The following is a 23,977-nucleotide window of genomic DNA, read 5'->3' on the forward strand; positions in this document are numbered from 1 at the left end:
ACAAAATCAGAAATGTTTGTGGAGAACACAGAGGACCTAATTTTTCACCATATAAACCCTCTATAACTTATCTGGGTTGGAGATTTTAAAATAAAAGCATGCCCAAGAGTAGAATCGAAGCTTTGTAGGATAGTGGATTATAAGGGAGACACTATGAATCACTTTAACCCTAACATACATGGAAATGATCTAAATAGCTTATTGATGAAGTGGCAATTAGAGTTTCGTAATGAAATTGATCCAGACACTCGTCAATTATTATCCACTTTTCAAAGAATAGATAGTAGTTCTTTGATTGACGATATAATCACCTGTGATAATCTTAAAATGAGCATTACTAAGATGAAGGTTAACATTGCAAAATTTAGCGACCATGCCATGCTCTTGTGTGCCTGGTTTTGGAGTGAACATATGAAAAGGAATGGTAAACGTGTTTTAAAACCCATCTTATTAAGGAAAAATGGCTTCATCCTAAAATGGGACAAGGTAGATGAGACTAACCTTGTCACCAATGCCATAATGTCAAACTATGAGGACATTTTACTATGTCTAGAACTCCAGTTAAATAACAAACATGTGATCAAAGCATTTGGAAATATTCTAACAAATATCAGACAACAACTAACCTGCCCAATATATGTAATAGATACCCCCAGCATCACTGGTTTGACAAGAAATGTTAAGAAGCATCCACAAACCTATGTAAAGCCCTAAAAACATCACCCAGAGATAAAAAAAATCTAATTTGTATTATAAGTAACCTCTATATACTAGCTAGAGAAAAGAGAATGAAACAGTTAAAATCTGAGGCGTGGGAAAGTTTAAATCAAGGATCTTATCAGCCTGATAGAAAAGCATTCTGGAAGGGGATTAATGCACCCTTTCTGACAGTTAAGGGTGGACCTTCATTGGATGTACACATAGATGAAGAATCTTGGATAAGACATTTTCAGGATATTTTCCAAAAACCGGTCGGACTGCATCCATTGGTTGTTTGTCCTCCTATTAAGGATAAAACATACTTCTCTTTTGATCTTGGTGAAATAGAGCTCGCTCTTCTGCAGTCACCAACCCTGAAAGCAGTAGGGCCTGATGGGATTCCAATGGATATCTTTCTTATAAACAAACCATTATGATCCCCCCCACTGACTGTAGTCTTTATTTCAATAGCTAAATCGGGCCCTTTACCTTCTTGGAAACAATCAATGATAAAACTACAAAGTGTGTGAATCCAGGTTGGGAGCCCCAAGGGAGAAAAAGGGCCTGAGGAAACATGGGCTCACGGGTCACTAAGCGAAGCCTACTAGAATACAGGATTCAGGAGGGTGAATAGATGTTTGGGCAGAGATGTCTAGCCTGTAGCTAGTCAGATGTAGTAGAATGAGGTAGTTGCATTACAGTTGGATCCTATCGTGACACTCATCCAGGGTGTTCAGCCCTTGATTGACAGAGTTGCACCGTGTGATCCATTTACATTCACATTTGTTGAGGAGTTGTTGTAGATTGCCAACCCTTGGAGATTGCCACCCCTGGTGGGTAGTGTCAGTTGAGCCCCTTCTTTTCCCTTGGGGCTCCCACCCTATATTTACACACCTTGTAATTTCCATCTTTTTATATCCCATTGGATAATTCCTGTTTTCTTAGCTTGCTTCCATTATGTAGCAACTCCACCGGTACACACTGGGGATTTCAATTTCCTGTTTTGATAAATATGCACAAGCAAGGCATGCAAGCTTTACTCTGTATGATCACTCGACAATTGTTCTTTGAATTATTATGATTGTTCTAAATGTATGCATTCACCTCTCTTTCTTGTTGAAGCCTTCCTTCTACTTCAAATTGTATCCATCTCATAAATCTTTTCAGTCTCTTTCCTGTCCGATTCAGGACAAGTCTTTCTGTTCATTTAATATTCACCCCCTCTGATGTACACGCATCTTGCTGGGACTTCTCTTGGCCTCCCAATTCTTGTGACATGTACCGCTGACTAATGAGGGTGAGTTCTTCTTTACCCTTCCATTACCTAGGTCCTGGCAGGGACTTTTCACGTACCTTCCTTTCCCCCCGGCCATCCCTGTTTCTTATCGCACCTCTCCCTTTCTTCCCCCCTTTCTCCAGCATACATCTCATATGGACTACACCTGCTAGCGCCTTAACTACGGTGGTGCTTGGAACCTACAAGAGAGATCTACCCATCCTAGTACTTTACTCCCACGCCCCCAATCAGGTGTCCTCAAGTAAATTTCTTTAACCATCTTGTTAAATGCTTTTTTCTTTTCCTAATATTCTGTGTCTCATGCTCTCTTCATTACTTCCGTGCACCAATACAATGGTAACCTGGTCCTGAAGATGACCCTGACTTCTTAAGGGACAAAACGCTGTTGACCTCCCAACGCAACTTTGGGCACTAGCCTCTCGATCACAAATTGTTAAATCCTCTGTAAAATCTTGTCAATAAATATTTGTGAGCCTAAAGTATCTTGTAAATATTTTCACTATTGTTCATCTTGCGCTGTTCATTGCTGTGTTACTTGTCACTTGCGCCGTCCAGCCTGTGTGTCACGAGCACGTATGTGAAACAGAGTGTTTCCAGGTTACACATACATTCAGTGTAAACAATGCTGATGCTACTGTTTCCCAACACATTCTCTTTAATACATAGTGCCACTGGCACATCCTCTAACCTCGGAGTCTTCCTTGTCTAGTAGCCTTTTTAAATAGTACCTATTGAGTCTTTGTTACATGCCATTAATGTTACAGCACTGAAGTCAACAAATGTTGAAAAATCCAAGAGTCACACAAAAGAAGTGTAGCAAATGTGTGACACCCACTCAGCAGGAGAGTGTTATGGGTAGGGTATGTAGCCAGTGGTGCATTTTGGGGAACTAGTGGTAGCGTACTGTCATTTTCAAACAGCACAATTTCAGTTGAAATGGCCAGTATATTTGAATAGACATGCAGTTTTACTGGTAAAACTATGTCTCTCAAACGATAATATGTGTACATCGGGTTACATGAAAATATATTCACCAAGTAAAGTGATTGGCTTTAATCGTGTTAAAATCTCACACTTCAGAATTACCTTAAAAAAATGCTCCCTTTTTCGTAAATGCTATTAATATTTGTATTATGTTTTGAAATATGTTTAGTTTTAATTTACAGGTGTTTAAATGTTGTTGTATGTTAGAAAAAGAGTGATATTCTACTGCCTTTCCATTCACTTTCGACACCCCAGCATGATTGTCACCTAGGTCACTTTTACAAAATCCTCTCACTTTGCAGTGAGAGAAATGAAAATAAACACTAGTTTCCAAATAAGCAGCAGTTTGTCAGAAGACATACCCTGACATTCTACCCTTGTCTCTGAACGCACAACAAATGTGATAGGTTAAACACAAAATGTAAAGTCATCAAAATTACTCATCACCTTTAGAACTCTAGCATCGTTATTTATAATTGTGCTGCAGCACCCCCTGAACTCCTACCTCCAGTGCCTATGGCAGTGCAGATGTTGTACCATTGGGTTTACGTCTCATAAAAAGCCAGCCCACTTTGGAGTTACTCAAATAAGTCCTTAGCAAATCAGAGCCAGTGTATTTCTTATACACAAAATGCATCTTAGTCCCGATCTTAGCCTCAGAATATCAAACATGTCGGACATGCCGAAACATTACCAATATTTATTTTAGAGATCAGTGGCATAGGTAGGTTAGCATGGCACCTTGGGCAAGCAAAATAACCCCCCCCCCCTCACTAGAGTGACATCTCGGTCTGGCAACTGTCCCAAGCAATCCTCATCCTCCTTTGATGGAGTCTGCATCTGCTTCTGCTATATCAAAACTCATTGCTATTTGCATGCACACAGTAATGTTTTTCTACTTCCTGGACTGCATTTCTGTATGTCAAAGCCATAAACCTAAAAACATTACCAAAGCCAATAGACATAACATTCAGGAACCCCACATTCACACTTCTTTTCTCATAAAGGCACATCCCTCATGCTTAACTCACACAAGCATGTGCCTCATTCTGCACTAACATAGGCACAACTTTCAAAATGTAGACCACTTACCCTGCACTCACACAAGACCATGGTAAATCTACATTTAGACAGGCACGCCTTTCAAAAGCACACTGCTCACATACAGGTAGACCTTTCACTAGGAAGGAGCCGAGTTAGGACAGATGGTGGCATGGGAGGTACGGATGATTATTCAGGGTCTTTGTCTAGTAATGCAATTCAAACTTGTGGAGGTAAGCTACACCGAAACTTGAATGTCAACTGAGGGTATCCAATCTCCCATCTGCCTTACATGGACCAGCTCTGGAGACTATGGTCCATTATGATGTCGGGCGGATTTCCACCAGCACAATTCCCCTCCGCCATATTAGGATGGCGGAGGGGACCGTGGCGGTGCAAAACACCGCCCGCCTGTTTTCCGCCCCGGTCACCTAGCGGCCGGGGCGGAAAACCTGTAACATGGTGTCTTGTAGACACCGCCCGCCATATTACAATGTGCATTTCACTTTGCATTTCCGTGGCGGCAATGCCGCCACGGAAAGGCATGCGGAGACTCCCTGCGGGGGCCCGTTGCGGGCCCCCTGGGAGTCGTGGCTTGGGGGGTTGCACATGGGGGGTACCTATGGTACCCCCCCACATTTCAAAGTGCAACATGGCAGGCACCGCGCGGTGCCTGTCATGTTGCACTTTGAAATGAAAACGTGCACTTTTAACATGGCAGCGGGCAGAGATTTCTGCTCCGCCCGCCGCAATTGCACACCTACAGGATGCGCCCGCCTGTGTGGCGGGCGCATCCTAATGCCCTGATCGGGACCCCCGCCCTTAAGGCGGGCGGTCCGGGTCCCGATGTGATGGCGGGCGGACTAAGTCCGCCCGTCATCATAATGGACCCAACATGAGTTCAATTTCTGTAGATTTTGGCATAGCAGAGTCATGGCATCTTAAAAAAAGTTAATTACTAGCAAAGGTGGAGATTCTCCATCCTAAAAGTTCGTGTGCACTCTTCAAAGTTGAAGAGTGCACACGACCTTTTAGGATGGAGAATCTCCACCTTTGCTAGTAATTATTTTGGATAATAGTGTTCTTAGACAAAACACTTTGGAAGGAGTGCACTACAATAACAAATAGAAGATAGTAAGAAATCTATTTAAAAAGAAGGAGTGCACCAACGGATCTAATACAATCTTAAAAAAAGTCCCATATGCCTTCTAAAAATGAAGGGTTTTTTGTAGTGCAAGCATATGCTAAAAGAAATACAGAAATATAGAAACAATATATCAGCTAAATGTGGTAGACGGTGCACAGACATAATATCGACTCCAAAATATCGTTTGGACAGAATATCGAGTTTGAAATATCGTTTGGACAAAATATCGACAGGACAGAATATAGACAGCCAAAATATCGTTTTTAAGGTAAGTGAAGTAATATCGACTGTAAATAATATAGAAAGTGAAAATATCCAAGTATATAATCTAGATCAGTGTTTCCCAAACTGTGGTCCGCGGACCCCCAGGGGTCCGTGACACATTCCCAGGGGGTCCGTAGCCAACAGTTTTAAAAGCACAGAAACGTTTCTTGTATAATTAGCAGCTTTCCAGCAACAATAAAAGTGTCAAGAGAATGCCAGTGATTAATGTACGTGCTGGAGAGCGAGGAGAGGTTTGTTCAGTGGCAGCTTTAACTAATGTAGCACAGAGGGTTAATGTGCCTACTGCAAAAAACGTGTAACATGCATCTTAAAAAGCAGTATTTTATGTGCCTAGGTTCATGGTTACTGCTTTTGTCACAGAGTTTCTTTTGTTACTGTGCACTTCATAAGTGACAATCGTAATCTGTCACAGGGACCTTTAAACTGTCATCAAAGAGCTGCTTGCAAACTGCATGGTACCAGTTAGTAACTTATATTTTGTCCCAGTTATTCATTAACCTGATGCTGCTAAAATGATATATTTGGGTAGAAATACATTTTAGATGTTAAAGTCAATGCTAGCCACTGTGTTATGTACTGAATCCTGAGTTTGTGCTTTTCCAGACCAAGCACTCTTTAAACACTTTATATACACACTGATTTCCATGTATGATTCAATGTCTCTATATGTGTGTGATGTAAAGTGCTCTGACATCCTACAATGGTATGAGAGATGCTATAAAACAAATGAAATACATGTGACTAAGGGCCAGATGTACGATCTGTTTTTATATGCGCGAACGGGTTCCCAAACCCGTTTGCGCATGCAAAAACCTATTGGGCCATGTACATAGCCTATTTCGCGAGTTGCAATATGTTTGCGACTCTCTAAATAGGTTTTGCAACTTGCTATTTGGAAGGGGCATTCCCTTCCAAATAGCGAGTCTCAAAACCATGTACAAATGTTTTGCAGTCGCAAAACAGTCACAATTACCACCTACTTCAAGTAGATGGTAATGCATTCGCAAATGGGAAGGAGTCCCCAGGGGACCCCTTCCCTTTCAAATACATGCAAAATTATTTTTTAAGGGTAGGCAGTGGTCCCAGGGACCTCTGCCTGCCCTTAGAAAATTAAACGAAAACGTTTCATTTTATTTTTTCTTTAAATGCTTGGTAAACAGGCTGCATTTTTTTTCAAAAAACCTGCTTTATTTAAAAGCAGTCCGAGACATGGTGGCCTGCAGACCCCAGCAGGCCACCATCGCTGGGAGGGCTGGCATTCCCAATGGGCTCGCAAATTGCGAGAGGCTCATTAATATTAATGAACCTCGCTATTTGCGACCCCATTGGGAATCCCAAACAGTGTTAAACACACCGTTGTACATTTCATTTAGCGACTCGCAATTTGCCACTCGCAATGTGTCACCAATTGCGAGGTGCTAAATTAAATGGTTGTACATCTGGCCCCAAAACCCTTAGTGCTTTGAGTATTTGTTTTGTGTGCACACATGTGTATTTTTTTCGAATTAATGTTTACATGTTTGAAATGTAACTCATACAAATTGCTTGGGGGGTCCCTGGTTTCCAGTGGTGACTCAATGGGGGTCCTCAGGAGTCAAAAGTTTGGGAACCACTGATCTAGATAGTAAAAAATATCGTTTTTTAAATAATATTTAATTATTTATAGTGTTTTTTCATGTTATAATATGTGTGAAAAGTGTCATTTTATGTTATAATTATTTTTAATTAATGATTTTTTTAATTATTGTGTAATTTTATTCTGTAGGGTTTATAGGGGAATAGGGTGGGAAGTATTTTAATTATAATTAATTAAATATGTAAATGTATTTATTGGTAGTAATATTTAATTAATTGGTAATTAAATAATATTTGTTAATTAATTAAAATTTAATTGGTAAATAATTTTATTTTATTGATTAATTGCTAATTATGTAAATTTAAATAATATATTTCCTGTAGCGGGTTGTGGGTTTATAGGGGAATAGGGTGGGAAGTAATTTAATTATAATTAATTAAATATGTAAATTTAATAATTGGTAGTAATATTTAATTAATTGGTAATTAAATAATATTTGTTAATTAATTACAATTTAATTGGTAATGAATTTATTTTTATTGATTAATTGCTAATTATGTAAATTTAAATAATTTATTTTCTGTAGCGGGTTGTGGGTTTATAGGGGAATAGGGTGGGAAGTAATTTAATTATAATTAATTAAATATGTAAATTTAATAATTGGTAGTAATATTTAATTAATTGTTAATTAAAAAATATTTGTTAATTAATTAAAATTTAATTGGTAATTAATTGAATTTTTTAGTGATTAATTGCTAAATATGTAAATTTAAATAATTTATTTCCTGTAGCGGGTTGTGGGTTTATAGGGGAATAGGGTGGGAAGTAATTTAATTATAATTAATTAAATATGTAAAATTAATAATTGGTAGTAATATTTAATTAATTGTTAATTAAAAAATATTTGTTAATTAATTAAAATTTAATTGGTAATTAATTTAATTTAATTGATTACTTGCTAATTATGTTAAATTAAATTATTTATTTCCTGTAGCGGGTTGTGGGTTTATAGGGGAATAGAGTGGGAAGTAATTTAATAATAATTAATGAAATAATAACATTTATTTAATTGTATTTAATATAAAATAATTGTAAATTAAATTTTAATTACAAATAAATAATTGGTAATTAGTTATAAATTAGTATTAATAGGTAACTAATTGAAATATTTACAGTTTTTGTTTTTTGGGTAAAGGGGTATTTTTAGGGTTCAGGGTCAGTTTTTGGTTTTGGGTAAAGGGGTATTTTTAGGGTTCAGGTCAGTTTTTAGTTTTGGGTAAAGGGGTATTTTTAGGGTTCAGGGTCAGTCTTTAGTTTTTGGGTAAAGGGGTATTTTTAGGGTTCAGGGTCAGTTTTTAGTTTTTGGGTAAAGTGGTATTTTTAGGGTTCAGGGTCAGTTTTTAGTTTTTGGGTAAAGTGGTATTTTTAGGGTTCAGGGTCAGTTTTTAGTTTTTGGGTAAAGGGGTATTTTTAGGGTTCAGGCTCAATTATATGTATTCTGTCCTGAAGGGCTGAACCAATTTGTTAATGGCACACTGTCTACTGGATAACTGAAGTGGGCTTACCCAAAGCCCTTTTCTCTAAACAAGATTATGTATTATTTTTGAGAAGATGTGAGGCTGGTGAGACAGCTAAAACAGCCTTTTGCCAGACCTAAAACAAATAGAAATAGAGCACAGGGAGCAGAAACACAGCAGGTCCAGCACATTTCCTAGTAAAGTGACAACTAAATGAGTACAGACATTCAGATTTACTGATAAAGCTATATAGTGTACAAATCATAATGTGTGGAAACTCGGATTCAACAAATATTAGTCATTGCGCATCACCAAGTAAAGTATCTTGATTTGTTTCAATCTTATTAAAATCTTTGTTTCCACCACACTTCAGAAGTAGGAAAAAAGATCATCAGCTGTGCTTTGCTGGTTGTTTATTCTGAAATATTTGTACAGTGCATTTATAGGTATTTACAGTTTGTTGTATGTTAGAAGTAAACAACATCCTAAAGCCTTTCCTTTCTGACCAGTAGGATTTTCATATAGTCCACTTTACAAAATGCTTATACTTTGCTGTAAGTGAAAGAGAAGTAAACACCAGTCTTGTTGAAAGAATAAGCAGCAATTTATCGAAATGGTTAGATTGTGTTTTGACCTCTGTCTTTGAGCACACAGCACATATGACAAGATGACAACTAAATATAAAGTAATCTTTAATGCTCCTTAAGCATCGGAAATTAGCATGGTTATTCAGGTGCCTTTTCAGGGCTAATGGAGCTGGTGTGGTGGCCCAACCCCCTACCTCTGGGCCTCAGTGCACTGCACCGGCTGCATCACTGGTAGCTATGTCCCTGTTAAAGATTGTAGACCAAACATCTAGCCACCAATAGGGATATTCAGACATACAGCAAAACCAATCCATGCCTTTTTAACACAGCATCCAAAAACTGTCCATCATGTGTTTTGTGACCTATTTGTAGACCCTACCTTTATGATGCACTGGCAGCACTGTGTTAAATACTAAGGGGCTTATTTACAAGGCCCTTGTGCCACTTTTGTGTCATTTTTAACATAGGAAAAGTGACGCAAAAGTGGCGCAAGGGCCTTGTAAATCTGTCCCTAAATTTTTGCCAATTTAAAATGTTATTGTATAGCTCGAAGGTTCTGGATTTCAGGTTATTAAGTCTTTAAAAGAGCCTGTTAACTATACACTTTTGTACATTTTCTAAGATTTTATGACTAATCCATGGGCTTTAGTAGAGAAAACATCTTGGATCCTCTGTGCATAAAAGTCCCTGATAAAATTGTAGTATTCTGTATTAATGGTAAATACTCTAGTATCCTATCCCTTGCCCTACCTTTCTTGGCACTTGCTTCCCCAGTGCAAGGCTGTCACGTGCTTCCCCAGAACATGTTGCTAAGCACATGTTGTAGTGTGAAGAATGTAAGCTGTTAGCACCAGTTTGTGTTCAGCGTCAGCTCCATTAGTTGCACTATGTCATTACTACAAAATACTTACACATGTTTTAATGACAATTTCCCATGGTAATAGACTGTTGGTCCTAATTGCATCAAATGATTACATTCTGAATACACTGACTGTAAAGTAGTAAAGTCTAAAAGGATAAAGAACAAAAGTTGGGCAGAAGATTCTGAAGAGATGTAAGTGAGAAAACTATCTTCTTGTTAATGAGAACACCACTTACAAAAGGGGGGGATTATTACTTTCTAGCCATTATAATCTTATTTACATTTCTGTGCTCTCTGTCGCATAGAGTATGTGTGTCAACACTGGAAAGAAGACACCTTTTTTGGGTACCAGTTCCTGAATGGCGTGGACCCTATGCTGATTAAGAGGTGCAAAAAAATCCCAGACAACTTCCCAGTGACAGACAGCATGGTGGCAAGCATCCTAGGGCCAAAGACAAAACTTGAGACTGAGCTGCAGGTATGTATTTGATCTTGTTTCCAAAGGCCTGCAAGCTGGTGTGGGTCTAAAAGGCGTTCAACTGGAAGCTAAAGAAGTTCATTTTATAGGTCTGGCATTAGCCAAGATCTTTTAATTTTACTAAAAGTTCATGCACAATATACTTACTTAAAGGGGCTTTCAGTTTTGTCTCTTCATCCACTGGCCTGTTATTGTGTTATTCACGTGTTGATACTACCCACTACAGTATAAAGCTTGCGATAATGGCTCACCTTACATAAGCCACTGGCTTCTATCACCAGTGGCACATTCAAGTGCAAAGGTAGTTGCCAACAGTGCCAGTGTTAGATTTTTACTTTATTAATACATTAGTGCTGGCTGTGCATTTAGAACCTAATGTGATAGCAATTTGCTTTCAGTGTTGTTGTATGCAATGCTTATAGAGACATTTAACTTGTATATTAATACTCAAAGATGTGCAGCGTATTCCAGTTTCCTGTCCTTTTATTTATCTATCTATGCAACCCGAACAGTCAATTACCTGTCTGTCCCTCTTTCACTTTGCCCGTCCTATCTATCTATCTATCTATCTATCTATCTATCTATCTATCTATCTATCTATCTATCTATCTATCTATCTATCTATCTATCTATCTATCTATCTATCTATCTATCTATCTATCTATCTATCTATCTATCTATCTATCTATCTATCTATCTATCCATCTATCTATGAGTAAATGTTTATTTTTTTTACTGGGTGTGAGTCCTGGGCAAGCAACAGCCACAATCCCTTGCAGGGTGAACCACTAAAAGTCACTAAATTAATCTATGCTTAACCATGGATATGTTGACACAAAATGTAGTCAAGGATAATATCGAAGCAGGGTGTCATGGATTTATGCAGTACTCAAACAGTAATAAAGTGAAGGCACAACACAAGAAAAATCCCACACCAATCAAAAAAATAGAGTAACTTTTAATAGATTATTTGACATCAAAATGACAAAAATCCAATCTGTAGAACAGGAACTATGATTTCTTTATTTTGTTTTGTAAAATCTAGCGCCTAAAACATAGGCACTCACAATCATTTTCCTAGGAGTTAGAAGGTTTGGTCACTGATATGACGTAGGGCAGTATTGATTCCAGCAGGGTGCCAGTCGAGGGGGCAGGGTTGGTATGGTGGGTGTAGGGGACATGAAGCATGTACATCTAAAGGCTGAATTGCATAATGTGAAACTGGAAAACTTGGATAAATCCCAGCTTCCCAACTTGTCCAAATTGTGGGATCCTAGGCAGCTCTTTTAGTTTACTTTCTCTCCTTTTCTTTCATTATTACATATAAGAGGTCGTCAAAATACATGACTTCAGGATGTGCCCTGCACAAAACGTTCCCCTGTCTTTAATGTAATAAACTATAATGTCATGTATGTGTAACAGCAAACCAGGACATCAAAAGGGTGCTCAAAACAATTGACTCTCCTCTTAGTTCACTATTGGTATTGTTGTCAGGGTGCGTGGGAAGAATGACTGTATCTAAAATAATCTTTTAAAACTATCACTTTAAAAATATACTTCTCAATTGACATATATAATCTAATGTAATGTAATGGTGAAAGGTTCTCCATGTTAATGAAATGCACTTTTTATATGTTTACATGTTTGCTGAAAGATGTCTTCAAAAATGAAGATGTTCCTAAAGTTAAGAGGTGCAAGGCATCTTCCTTTCTTTTATTTTTTTTATTTTACTTCAGTTAATTAATTATTAAATGCTGGCCCATCTGTTTAATTGCTGTGAATTTCACTTCTGGGTCGAGTAATCAGCCTTTTCGGTGCTGGGGTTGACCAGGGGGCAGGATGTAATGATCAGTAGGGCTGCATGAGGCTCCCAGGCCATACTTTTAGTATCACTGGCCTCAAAGATCAAAGCACCAATGCGTACATCTAGTTATTCGAGACTGGGTCAAAGTCGCAAAGTATGGGAGACCACGATAGAGTGTGATGCGGATACACAAAGTGGATTGGGCCTGGTTAGCGCTTAACTTCAGACTAGAAAGAATTTCTGGGAAAATATTCAGAGAAGGTAAAGTTGCAGCTGGGCAAGACTGCAGAAGGTGTTCGAGGAGGAAGCCTTGTCGTCAGATAGTCTTGGATCGAAACTGTGATGAATATTTCTATACTTGGACCTAGTGTCTGAAATGAAAGTCAATAATCTCCGGTAGGACAAGCCAGAGGGCTGTAGCCGAAGACAGTTCCACGAATCCTGATGTACTGCTGCAGAAAAGAAAGTAGCGGGAGAAGCCACAAAGTCAATTCAAATAGAGAAGTGTCTCAGGGGAAAGGCAAGCAAATTGGCTGTTCTGGTTCTCAGAGCAGTTTTTAGCCAAAAAATGTTCTAAGTTGCAACTTTTGGATATGGTCACATTCAGCACCACTTCCAAAGTCTCAGGACTGGTGGGGCACCACTTGAAGGGTCAGGACTCATTTAGGCTGTGTTCAGGTGTGGGTCCAAGGACAAACATTCCCCCAGTCAAAAGATCAGGGTTAAATCTGTTGTTCGTTTGCTTTCTATGCCACCCTAGTGTGAACCCAGCCAGATGTCTTAACTGGTGGAGAGTGTTTGATTGATTCAGCATTCCATCCATCATTTCTTACCTCAGCACTTTTTGCCCTAAGTGGGATGGGTATGCCCAGACGTGGGTTCCTTGCTCACTGTGACACTGGTTTCAAGCTAGCCTGGCTGATGAGGGCGTTTACCCCAAAAGCGGCACTGGAGGCTTGATTCCAATCCAGGTAGAACCTGGCTTTGCAGTTCGGGCTTGACTTTTCCAATGAGAAACATGGTCAAGACTGATTTGAATAAATTGGGGTGGCTTGGTGAGCAAAAGTATGATGGATTAAACCCAGATCTTTATGACTGGGGGTGCATGTTTGCATTGTTCAGCATTCCGTCCATCAATTGTTCCTTTTGCTTTTGTCACCCTAAGTGGGAAGGGTATGCCCAGATGTGGGTCTGTGCTCACTGAGCCACTGGATTCAAGTTAGATAGGCTGATGCGGGATGATAGCCTGAAATCAGTCCCAGGACACTTGTTTCTGGTCTAGGGAGGACCTGGCTTGGCAGTTCGGGCTGGACTGTTCCCATGATAATGATGGATTAAACCCAGATATTTGTGACTGGGGGTGAATGTGTGCATTGTTCAGCATTCCGTTCATTAATTGTTCCTTTTGCTATAAATTCATTTGGCAAACAATCGACACAAAGTGTCCCGAATTAAACACCAGTAATGTCAGAAAGAATTTTTGTAGTTAGGACATCATTTTAGGAAGGGAACAAGGAAGGTATGATGGGATAGAACTTCTGCCATTTTGAAAATTAACTCTCCCACTATGCAGAAGGAAATCAGGATGTTCTTGGGAATGGTGTCATCTGTGGATTCCTGGAGTTTATTTTGGATGTGGAGAGTATGCTTATTTTAAGTTGCCTACAAATTGAGCAAGTACTTGTTGCCTTGCTCTAGTCTTTCCAAAAATCTAAAATGCACGGAATCTAGACATATCTGAAAAGGGATCCTTTAGTAGATCCTAATGTACTTATTGTAGTGCCTCACAGATAATGGATGACATTTTTAGATCAAAGATTACTTTAGCAGGTGTCGTTCTGAATGCTTAGATGATTAGAAAGCTTTCCACGACAGTGCATAAACTTGTCAATAGTACAGCTGGTGCTTTGCTGGCAATAGATACAGAGCTAACAGCTATTTGGCCTATGGTGCTGCAGAATCATCTTGCAGTAGATATTTTGCTGGTAAAGAAGATCAGAGCCTGTTAGATATTGAAGATTCAACAATTTTGTACCTTTTTCCCTTATAAGAACAAGGCAATATGAGGAGTTGTGCAGAATATCACTTGATTGAAAGCTGGCTTAAAGGAATTAAAAGCAACTGGTGTTTGGAAAGCAGGTGGAAAGGGATTTGCTGCTATAGGTGGTTGGTTTAGTAATCGTGGTAGTGGGCTTTGAGGTGCAATACAAAGGCATATTTTAAACATTGGCATTTTATTGATTCATTTATTTGCTATGTTTAGGAGATGTTTAAGGGATTTAAACTCATGAGATCAAAGAAGATGGTGACTGAAGGAAAGCAAGTTAAAAGGAAAAGGTGGTGGTACTTGCCACTGTTGTGACACTAGGTATTTATATGTGACTTCAAGAGACAGAATTACTAGACCTTGCAGAGTAGACGCAGGATTCTAATAGTTGCGGAGTAAAGCTCTACTGTGTTATTGGTGTTGAATGTGAATCAGTGTTAATGGGAAACATCCGGAACAATGAGGCCAGAGCCACGCGTTCCCGAAGCCCGCAGGCCGAACAATGACTTGCCTGAAGAACGACTTTGCCTTAACCATGCATGTGTGTGGTTAAGGCAACGTCGTTCTAGTGTTCAGGATGGATGGGGAGAGAGGAGCATCTGAAAGAGAAAAGGACAGGTTAGAGGGGTTTACAGTACTTTTTGTGGTGGTGTTTGGGTAGTTTTTAGGGGGTGGGGGATTCAGGGTAGTTTTAAGGGGGTAGGGGGTTTGGGGTAGTTTTTACGGGTTGGGGTTCCTATACCACGAACATTTGTGGTAAAGGAATGCATGGTAAAGCAATTCGTGTTTAAGACGTGCTCGTTGTAGAGACATCGTTCTAAAGGTAGGCATTGTAGAGGAACTCGTTTTTCCGGCATACAACCAGTGTTAATGATTTTCTGCAGTGCTGGTACTGATGCTGCTGGCCTGAAAGCCTTACATTGGTAGAACTTACATTGATAGGACTACTGGAGATTACACTGGTGGTACTGACAACAATGGTGACTGAGTTACTAACAATTTTACTGGTTGCTCTAATGATTTTCTAGTTTTTAAATCTTTCACTGATGTGCAGAACATCCCTAGTGACCAATTTACTAAGACCTTCAATAAGGCTTAGGCGCTGATAATGATAGATCTACAAAGATAATTACTGTGACAAGGCTGCATCAACCGGCACATTTGTAACCGTTTCGTTATGTGGATTGGTTTGGTCAACTTTGGCACAACAACAAACACCATTTGTCTAACATTGCTCAACTTCAACAGCAGTCTAAAAGATGAGCACCTTCATGCATATAACTAATCAGTGTAAATAATTGGCTAATATGGATTTCAATTTGATATACTATAAGAATTCATTTTTGATACCATTCCTGCCTTCAGGTAAATGAGGTCAAAACTTTGTGTCTATTATCCCCTTCCCTGTCTTGGCTGTCGGCAGATCATCAGTGATAGGTTTCTCTCACAGCTCACCTCAACCATGGAAATGTGTGATTTGGCCACAGATTTCATTCTCCATCTGGACAATGTGCATTCTGAGCTCTAGCGGCCTCCCTCCACTTTGGAAAAGCATCTGTCTTGAAAGCTTTTCCTTATCAAATGCCTAGTGATATAAAGGAGAGATCACATGCCACTGCCTTCTGTCTCAGCAGCCTCTCAAAATAGGGTGTAGATACTCTTCACAGAGAGCCTCCTGTCTTCTCTTTTGGCTACTTGTAGTCAAAGGGGAACTACCCCATTGGTTGCATCCCATTTGCAACTATTGGGAAAACCAGAAGACTTGCTCCATAAAGGACAGGGCTGGCGCTGACTATGAGGGAGGTGTGTGTTTACCTGCTTTGATGCTAAAGGAGCTGAAGGGGGGACTTTGAAAGTAGATATGAAGCAGACAGAGAGACTCTTAGACAAGGCTCTTTCCTCCCATCAGACCAATCTGTAGAGCAAAGTCTTGTTGGATATAATGTATTCTTAATCATAGGAACTGCGGTGTAATTGTGGGAAAGGAAGGACATTTTACTATTATTCATTTAAAATACTCAGCCAATCACTTCTAGGTGGACAATATACAACACCGCTCCTCTCAAATAGATCTGCTGGAGCTGAGGAGAGACGAGTCAGGACTGTCTGTTGGTGAATCAAAGGAAAAGTATTCCTGCACCCCCTAGAAATGTACAACTCTGGAAAGCAACTGATGACTTTGGGCTCGAAGACATCTTTGAAAGAAGAACCAGATAGATCAGCTGGAAATAGAGTTTAACTTTTTTATCATGGATACAGTTTTCCCCACAAAAAAACCTGTGGTCTGCTGTCTCAGGGAAATACTCCTGAAAGTATAAGAAACTGTAAAGTACTGAAACTGCAGAAAAAAAGAATTCTGCCATTTCTAAATTTGGTATTTAGAAGTTTTTTCATCTCTAATGTGCTGAGGTTCCCCTGTAAAGACACTCATCGACCCACAGAGCAGGCAAGTTGAAAATTTAATTCTGGCTGTGGTTCTGATTACATTTATGGAAAACACTTTTCCCAAAAATTTCTGCAGTCTGGCGCTGTAGGAAAATCTCCTGAACCTTTAAGAATGAGAAACAACTGAAATGAACATAAGCATATTTTTGTGCGTGTTCTAAAAGTTAGTACTTGAAGATATTTTCATCTTTAATGACTAGGAGAAGGTGCTGATGCTCTCTGAACAAGACACATCATGGGTCGTCAAGATTTTTTAGATTGTTCTTCTCTGCTCTTTGCTCCATTAATCAAGGCTTCAGTGGGATCTCCTGAACAAAGGATCTTACCTTGAGAAACCCAACCTGACAACGGCTCAAGGTTTTCTTTGCAGACTGGGTCCAGCGAAGGTAAACTGCAAGAGCCAAAAAATGCATCAAAGTTTGCTTAACAATAATGCTACCTCTCTCAATCGCGACAGCTGCAGACTGTGCCTAGGTCTCAGTCAGCCGCTCCTTAGACTAGCATCTTCTTTTTACATTTCTAAGATGTTCTATGAAAACCTCTTAATGTTTTGTGATCCCTACACCATAGGTTTGTCAATTTGGTGTATTTCATTGTAAGGTATTACTCCTTTTAAATAATTTGGTTTGAGGATTTTAAGCCTCTCTCTCTTCCAGAGTTTAGCAACCCAGTTTCCAATAGGTAGGAACTAAGCACTGTTGGTTAGTTTTGTATATTAGCACTGGCACTGATGGTGACTGCATTTCTAGGCTTGTATTAGAAGCATTAATATGATGGTGACTGGGTTATCCCATTTCCCTATCCAATATTACATCAAATGTAAGGAGAAAAGCCAAGAGCAGAAAGCAATATTTTATAAATATTTTATGTGAAAATAAAAAGAACAGTCATTTACAAATGGCAGTCATTTACCTCACACAACTCATTTTTCCTGTTTGTGCATTGTCAAGATAATTTAGATTTTGCTAGCAGAATTTCCATCCACCATTATTGTGGAATGTTTACACTCACCAAGGGGGTTGGGACAAAATCTGCAATATTTAATCCTTGAACGGAGGATGACCCGGGTTTCTCCATGAGCATACAAGCTTTGGGAGCAGTGACTTTCAGTTGAAATCCTCACATTCTGTTAGTACAAATTAATGTTAGTTTCATTTCTATGTTCATTTGTAAGTATTGGAAACTGTACTCCAAAAGCTGGTCACATCATTAGTATTTATTTATAGTTTATTTATTTAATTTATTTATTTATAGTGTTTTATATAGTGCGAACAAGACCCGTGGGTATCAGAGCGCTTAACATAGAAGATTACAGATTGACATTATAATAGCAATTATAACAGCAAAACAGATATGAAGTAGAAAGGTGATATGCTATCTAGGGCGGTTTAGATAAATATATTCTTAACGCCTGTGCCATTAGTATTGAGAGGTGCATAACATATAGCTTGAGTCATAGTCATATATTCGGCTCAGTGAGGTAGGGTTACATAGTATTATAAGTACAATTACCTGAGTAATTCGCAATGAGAGTTGAGAGAGTGTAGCTAGTAGCAAGGATCATAAAGGTAAACAAAGTAAGGTAATGGTAGTATCTTTCAGGTGGGAGATACAGTGTAGAGATCACATAAATATGAGGTAGCAGTAAAGTGTACAGCCGGTGTTTGAGCGGTAATCCGTCCTTTGTCTTGTTGATCTTCAGATTATTCATGATGAGTCTGATCCTCTTTTGGCATAAATGTTCATACCGGTGGTCTGTAGGGATCTTTATGTAGGGTATTTACTCATCATGTGGTTCTTCAGTTCCCGTTTAAATGATGCAGTGTTTTTAATCTTCCTGATGTTAGGAGGGATTGAATTCCAGACTCTGGGGGCGGCTCCGGAGAATGCTCGGTCATATATCTTTTTCTTTCGGAAGAAGGCCGGCTTCAATAGCAACTCTTTAGCGCTTCTAGTTGGTCTGTTACCTCCCGATAGCTTAATTTTCTTGGTTAGATATCTAGGCGTGTTGTAGTGGACCGCTTTGTGGGTAATACAGGCTATCTTCATCTTAATTATAGCTTCATAAGGTAACCAGTTTAGTGCCTTCAGGTGAGGAGATATGTGGTCGAATTTCCTAGTTCCCGTGATGAGTCTTGCCGCTGCGTTGAGACAGGCTTTTAGTGGTGCAGTCGATGTTTTCGGTAGGCCAGCTAACGTGGTGCAGCCATATTCGATCCTTGAAATAACTAGCGATTGGATGGCAAGTTTTAGATCCGCTTCTGAGATAAAGGGTTTCAGTTTTCTTAGATAGTTCAAGTGGAATCGGGCGCTCTTAGCCATTGAGTTGATGTGTTCTTTCATGTCGAGGTTCTCGTCTAATGTAATTCCTAGTGATTTGGCTGAGTTAACTAGGGTCGGAGTGCAGTTAAGCGCAGTCACCAATTTCGCCCATTCCTTTACCTCTGGTTGACTCCTTGTCGGTGAGATTAACAGGAATTCTGTTTTGTTGGCATTAAGTTTCAGATGATTGGCTGTTAGCCATTGTAGCGCTTTCTTTAAAGTTACATTCATTAGGTCAATGTCATCACTGCAGGCGATCTTCATATATATTTGCGTGTCATCTGCATACATATGGTAGGAGATCTGTGATTTTCGAAGAATCTCCGTGAGGGGTTTTACATACAAGTTGAAAAGATCTGGGGATAATGTTGAACCTTGTGGTACCCCCATTGCGTTAGGGCATGGGGAGGAGATTGCTTGGTTGACCAGGAATAGTTGAGTCCTGTTCTGCAGGAAGGAGTTAAACCATTTCAGTACGTTTCCCGATAAACCCATCCTGTCTTGTAGCCTGGTCATCAGGATCTCATGATTTACTGTGTCAAATGCAGATGACAAGTCTAGAAGGATCAGTAGACACGCATGATTTTGGTCAAGGGCTTGTAGGGCGTCATCAACAATATGTAGGATCGCAGTTTCAGTACTGTGCCCTGTTCTGAAACCTGATTGGCAGTCATCAAGTAATGAGAACTTAGCGATGTGTTGACTCAGTTGGCCCTGCACGCATTTCTCAATAAGTTTGGCGAGTAAAGGGATGTTGGTCACTGGTCGATAGTTTTTCGGGTCTGTTGCATCCGCTGTCGGTTTTTTGATGATGGGAACTACCTGCCCTGTTTTTAGGCAGTCAGGGAGGGTCCCTTGTGCAAGTGAGGCATTTATTATCTCAGTCCAGATCGGAACTAGAGTGTGGTTGATTTCTCTTACACATTTTGCCGGTAACGGGTCTTGATAGTGGTTGTTCGGTCTAAGTTCTGCTAGTGTTTTGGCGATCTTTCCCTGGTCATATAGTTCAAATGTGTCCCAATTTGCCTTATTTTTTGTTAGGAGATCTTCCGTTGTCACATTAGCCTCATTTTCAGATGAGGGAAGGGTCGTGATATTAGCAGCTGCACTTGTGAGCTCAACTTCTAGCAGTTTGGTTTTTTCCGTGAAAAATGAGGAGAATTCCTCGCAGCTTATGGGATTTTTCGGGTTCTCTTGTGCCGTTTTAGTTAGTTTATTTGACTGTTGTTTTAGGATCTCAAAGAGTTTTCGTGGTCTGTTTTTGGCATTGTCCAGTTCAGCCCTTATAAATTCTTTTTTGGAGTTGATTATCTTTTTGTTATATTGTTTCCTTATTTTCCTGAGGGCTTTCAGCTCGGGGGAGGATGGATGTTGTCTCCATTTCCTTTCAGCCATTCTCAGTCTTCGCCTGTCCTCGTTCAGTGCCTCATTAAACCAAGGATTTTTTGGCTTTTCCGAGACTCTTTTTAACTTTTGAGGCAATGTGTCATTAACTATCTTACCGATCGAAGTTAAGTAGTGATCCGTCAGCTCATTGACATTCTGCCTGTTGTTACTAGGCTTCAGGTCTTTCTCACATCTTTCGACCAAAAGTTCCATATTAGCTTCTTTTGTATCTCGTATCAATTTTTTGAACTTACGGGGTTGCACGGTCCTGCCCTTTTTCATTGTAGGTATTGTGAATGTTATGGCGTGATGGTCCGACCAATCACACGGGTCTATAGCGAGGATTGATGTCTCTTTGTTTCTTGAAATAATCCAGTCTAAAGTCGCTCCTTGTGAGTGAGTGGGCTGGGTGCATGCTTGTGTAAGGTTTAGCTCGTAGAGAAAGTCTTTGATCGAGTTAACTAGTTTGTCATTGTCGTCGTCCCAGTGGAGGTTAAAGTCCCCTAGGAATATGTTGTTGGCATCCGGGTTAGAGTTGGCAGTTATGATCTCTATAAGATGCTCTGTGAACTTTGCGTTATCTCCAGGTGGGTGGTAGAACGCGTGTAGGTTATAGCTTTGATTTTTTGGTAATCTTACATTAAGACCAAGGTATTCACAGGATTCTATAGGGTCCGATTGGAATTTGTTGACCTCGATCTCTGAGCGGTGAATACACGCTATACCTCCTCCCACTTTCCTCGGTCTGTCTAATCTGACAATGTTATATTGTGGTGGAACTAGGAGATCCATGGAAGGAGAGGATGATTCACTGAGCCAAGTTTCCGTGAGGATGGCTAGGTCGATTTCCTTGTTAATGATTAGGGCGGCTATGTCTGATGCATGTTTAGTTGCTGAACGACAGTTGAGTAGTAGGCAGTTCAGGGTTTTCTGTGAGTTAGCGCTCTTTTCATTTTCTGTTTCGGTTGCAGTTACCTGGATATGTTGTAAGTTGTGGTGGATTACTTTCCTATCATTCTTTCTGGACGATCTATTAGAGTCAATAGGTACAATTTCGATATTCTCCTCCTTTCGCAAAGCCGGTTGTTCATAAGATCGGAGTAGGGCCAGGGCTTCTTCGTTTGGTAAGGGATTGGTCCTGTTTGGTCTGGTGTGTCGGAGTACAAGATTCTGGATGTGTGAGACCTTAGTGTGCGTATTTATCGTCATCTCCCAGATTTTCCCGATTGTCTTTGAGACTTTCATCGAGTCTTGAGCCAGGTTGCCTATTAGTTTCTTGAGCTCCTTGACTTCTTTCTGTGTTCGGGATGATTTCTTATGTGAGATAGATCTGGCTGTTAGCGTTCTGCATTTTGCTCTCCTCCGTGAATGGTCTGTTCTCGTTGCCACATATCTTGCCGTTGTGTCCTTAGTTTGGTTGTGATTCCTGGCTCTATTAGGGGTGTCGCCATTTTCTCCTGTGTTGTTAGATGTAGGGGGTGTTTTTGTGGGTAAGGCTCTATGGGGCTCTAGATTCGTATTCGAGGGAGGTTGGGGAAGGTAGCTAACCTCTACCTTGTTCCTTTCGTAGATCTCTTCAAAGGGGGGCTCACTCTGAACTGAGCTACCCTCTTCAAGTGAAGTGGCATCGAATGGTGGTGGCAACGGCTCTTCCAATGAGGTCAGGTTCTTCTCTTTGTTTCCACGGGTATTATATACCGCTATCCTTTCAATCTCAACCTCCGGTATTGCCATCACAGTTTCAGGTAAATCTTCGGAGTTAGAGATTATATTATTCCGGCAGTCCGTTGTATTGGCATCTCTAGTCACAGGGTCGTCGTTGTCAGGTGTGATGTCTGGTGGGGTCATGATTTGTTGGTGATTTGGTCCTACTATGGATTCCTTTAAGGTTTGGAAAGTTATCTCGAATTTCTCGAGTTCTTTGTTGGTTGCTTGTATCAGCACTATTCCTGTTTTATACATAGTAATGCATACTTCTGTATTACATCTTTTAGTTATTGAGATCGTTATTTTTGTGCCATGTGGTATGTTTTTTACAGTTTTTGTGAACAGCATTTTTGTAAAGGCATTGCGCCATTTAGCTGTTTTGTCTGTATAGAATATCGGGTCATTCATCATGATACCTTTAACTCTGTCAAAATAAGGGTCAGCAAACAGAGTGTCCGCATTTTTTCTCAATGTGTAATGTTTGAATTTTTTTTTGGCCGCATTTTTGGATAGATTGGAAGGATATTCTATATTCTTTGCGTGAGACCCGGACGGCCCTCGGTATCTTCCCTCCATTTCTGTTTCACCTACACGTTGTGGGTTTTCAGAAGCCTTTTGACTATTTTGTACTGTGTGGTTCCTGCTGGTGTTTTGTACTATGTATTTTCCTGCTGATATATCGTGGTAGATATAGGAATCTAGGTAACTCCAGTAATACTGTTTCCTGGTGGTAGATAAAGTTTCTTTATAGTTGGTTAGCTCTTATTATGCCTTTGTGATCATGTCAGATATAGAGGTTGGAATGACTTCTGAGCTACCGTTTCATAGTGGTAGGTATATTTCACTGTAATGGGTATCCTCTAATTTATCCTTTATAATTATTTTACCTTATTCACTCTACCCTTTGTAATTATGGAATCATCCACAGTAATTAATTAATCCATTACCTATGTAGTGAGATAGATTTGTCTACAGAGTCTCTGATTGATCCTTTGTAGTTAAGTTAACTTCTTCTGATTAGTTAGTTAGACAGTGCCAGATGTTGGCCGAATCAGCATATTATTTCCTGGGGGGAAAGGACTTTCTCTCTTTCCTTCATGCAGTTCTTTAGTCCCTTATCACTTTCTTCGTTCCTACTCTCTTTACATTCCAAATTGGTTGGTCCCTTCTTTCTTTTAGTCCAAAATAGTTGTCCCTTGTCGCTGTTCCTTGTCCATTAGGGGGCCTCTGGGAAGTCTTACTTCCTTTCTCAAAGTCGTCAGTCCCCTTTCCCTGTCTATGCCCCTGAGTTGTTGATCAGCACATTCGTCTTATGCGGCCGCCATTTTAAGGTCAGGCGCGCCGTTTTTTTCGTTCTCCTTCACTGCCGATATGCCTCGTTTTCCCTTTTCGGTATTCTGGGCGAGTTGTGCGCTAGAGGGGCTGCGCAGGGGGAGAGGATGACCATACCTTTCCTGAGGTCACCAGGGTCTCCCCGCTCTGCCTCCGCCTTCCGCGATGGTCCGTTAGTTTCTACCGGCACCGGCGCTGCTGCCAGTGTCTCCTCCGAGGTCCCGGCCACACGCAGACCAGGGTGACAACCGATGACTCCTTCTGTATTTTTTTGGGTCCGTTGAGTGCCCTCCCCGGCAGCTCCACATCAGGCGGTTCGCATCCCGTGGAGTCCGTCGTCCGAGGAGCGGAGGCAGTCTTGACCAATTGAGCAGGTATCAGATTCTTCTTTCCTGCGTCCTGCTTCCGAAGTTTTCTTTTGCCTTCTCTTCACTCTGAGACAGGCAGCAGTTGTTCCGCTT

General features: G+C 40.1%; 1 protein-coding gene across 1 annotated transcript in view; it reads left to right on the forward strand.

The window, feature by feature from the left end:
- The window catches only part of LOC144798259 (hydroperoxide isomerase ALOXE3-like), a 272,626-nt gene that overhangs the window by 182,085 nt on the left and 66,564 nt on the right, over positions 1-23,977 (forward strand). The window contains exon 6 of the mRNA XM_078669021.1: positions 10,301-10,473. Within this exon, the coding sequence (XP_078525147.1) occupies positions 10,301-10,473 (173 nt within the window). The remainder of the gene's footprint in view (positions 1-10,300; positions 10,474-23,977) is intronic.

This window comes from Lissotriton helveticus, chromosome 12, assembly GCF_964261635.1.
Source record: "Lissotriton helveticus chromosome 12, aLisHel1.1, whole genome shotgun sequence".
NCBI lineage: Eukaryota > Metazoa > Chordata > Amphibia > Caudata > Salamandridae > Lissotriton > Lissotriton helveticus.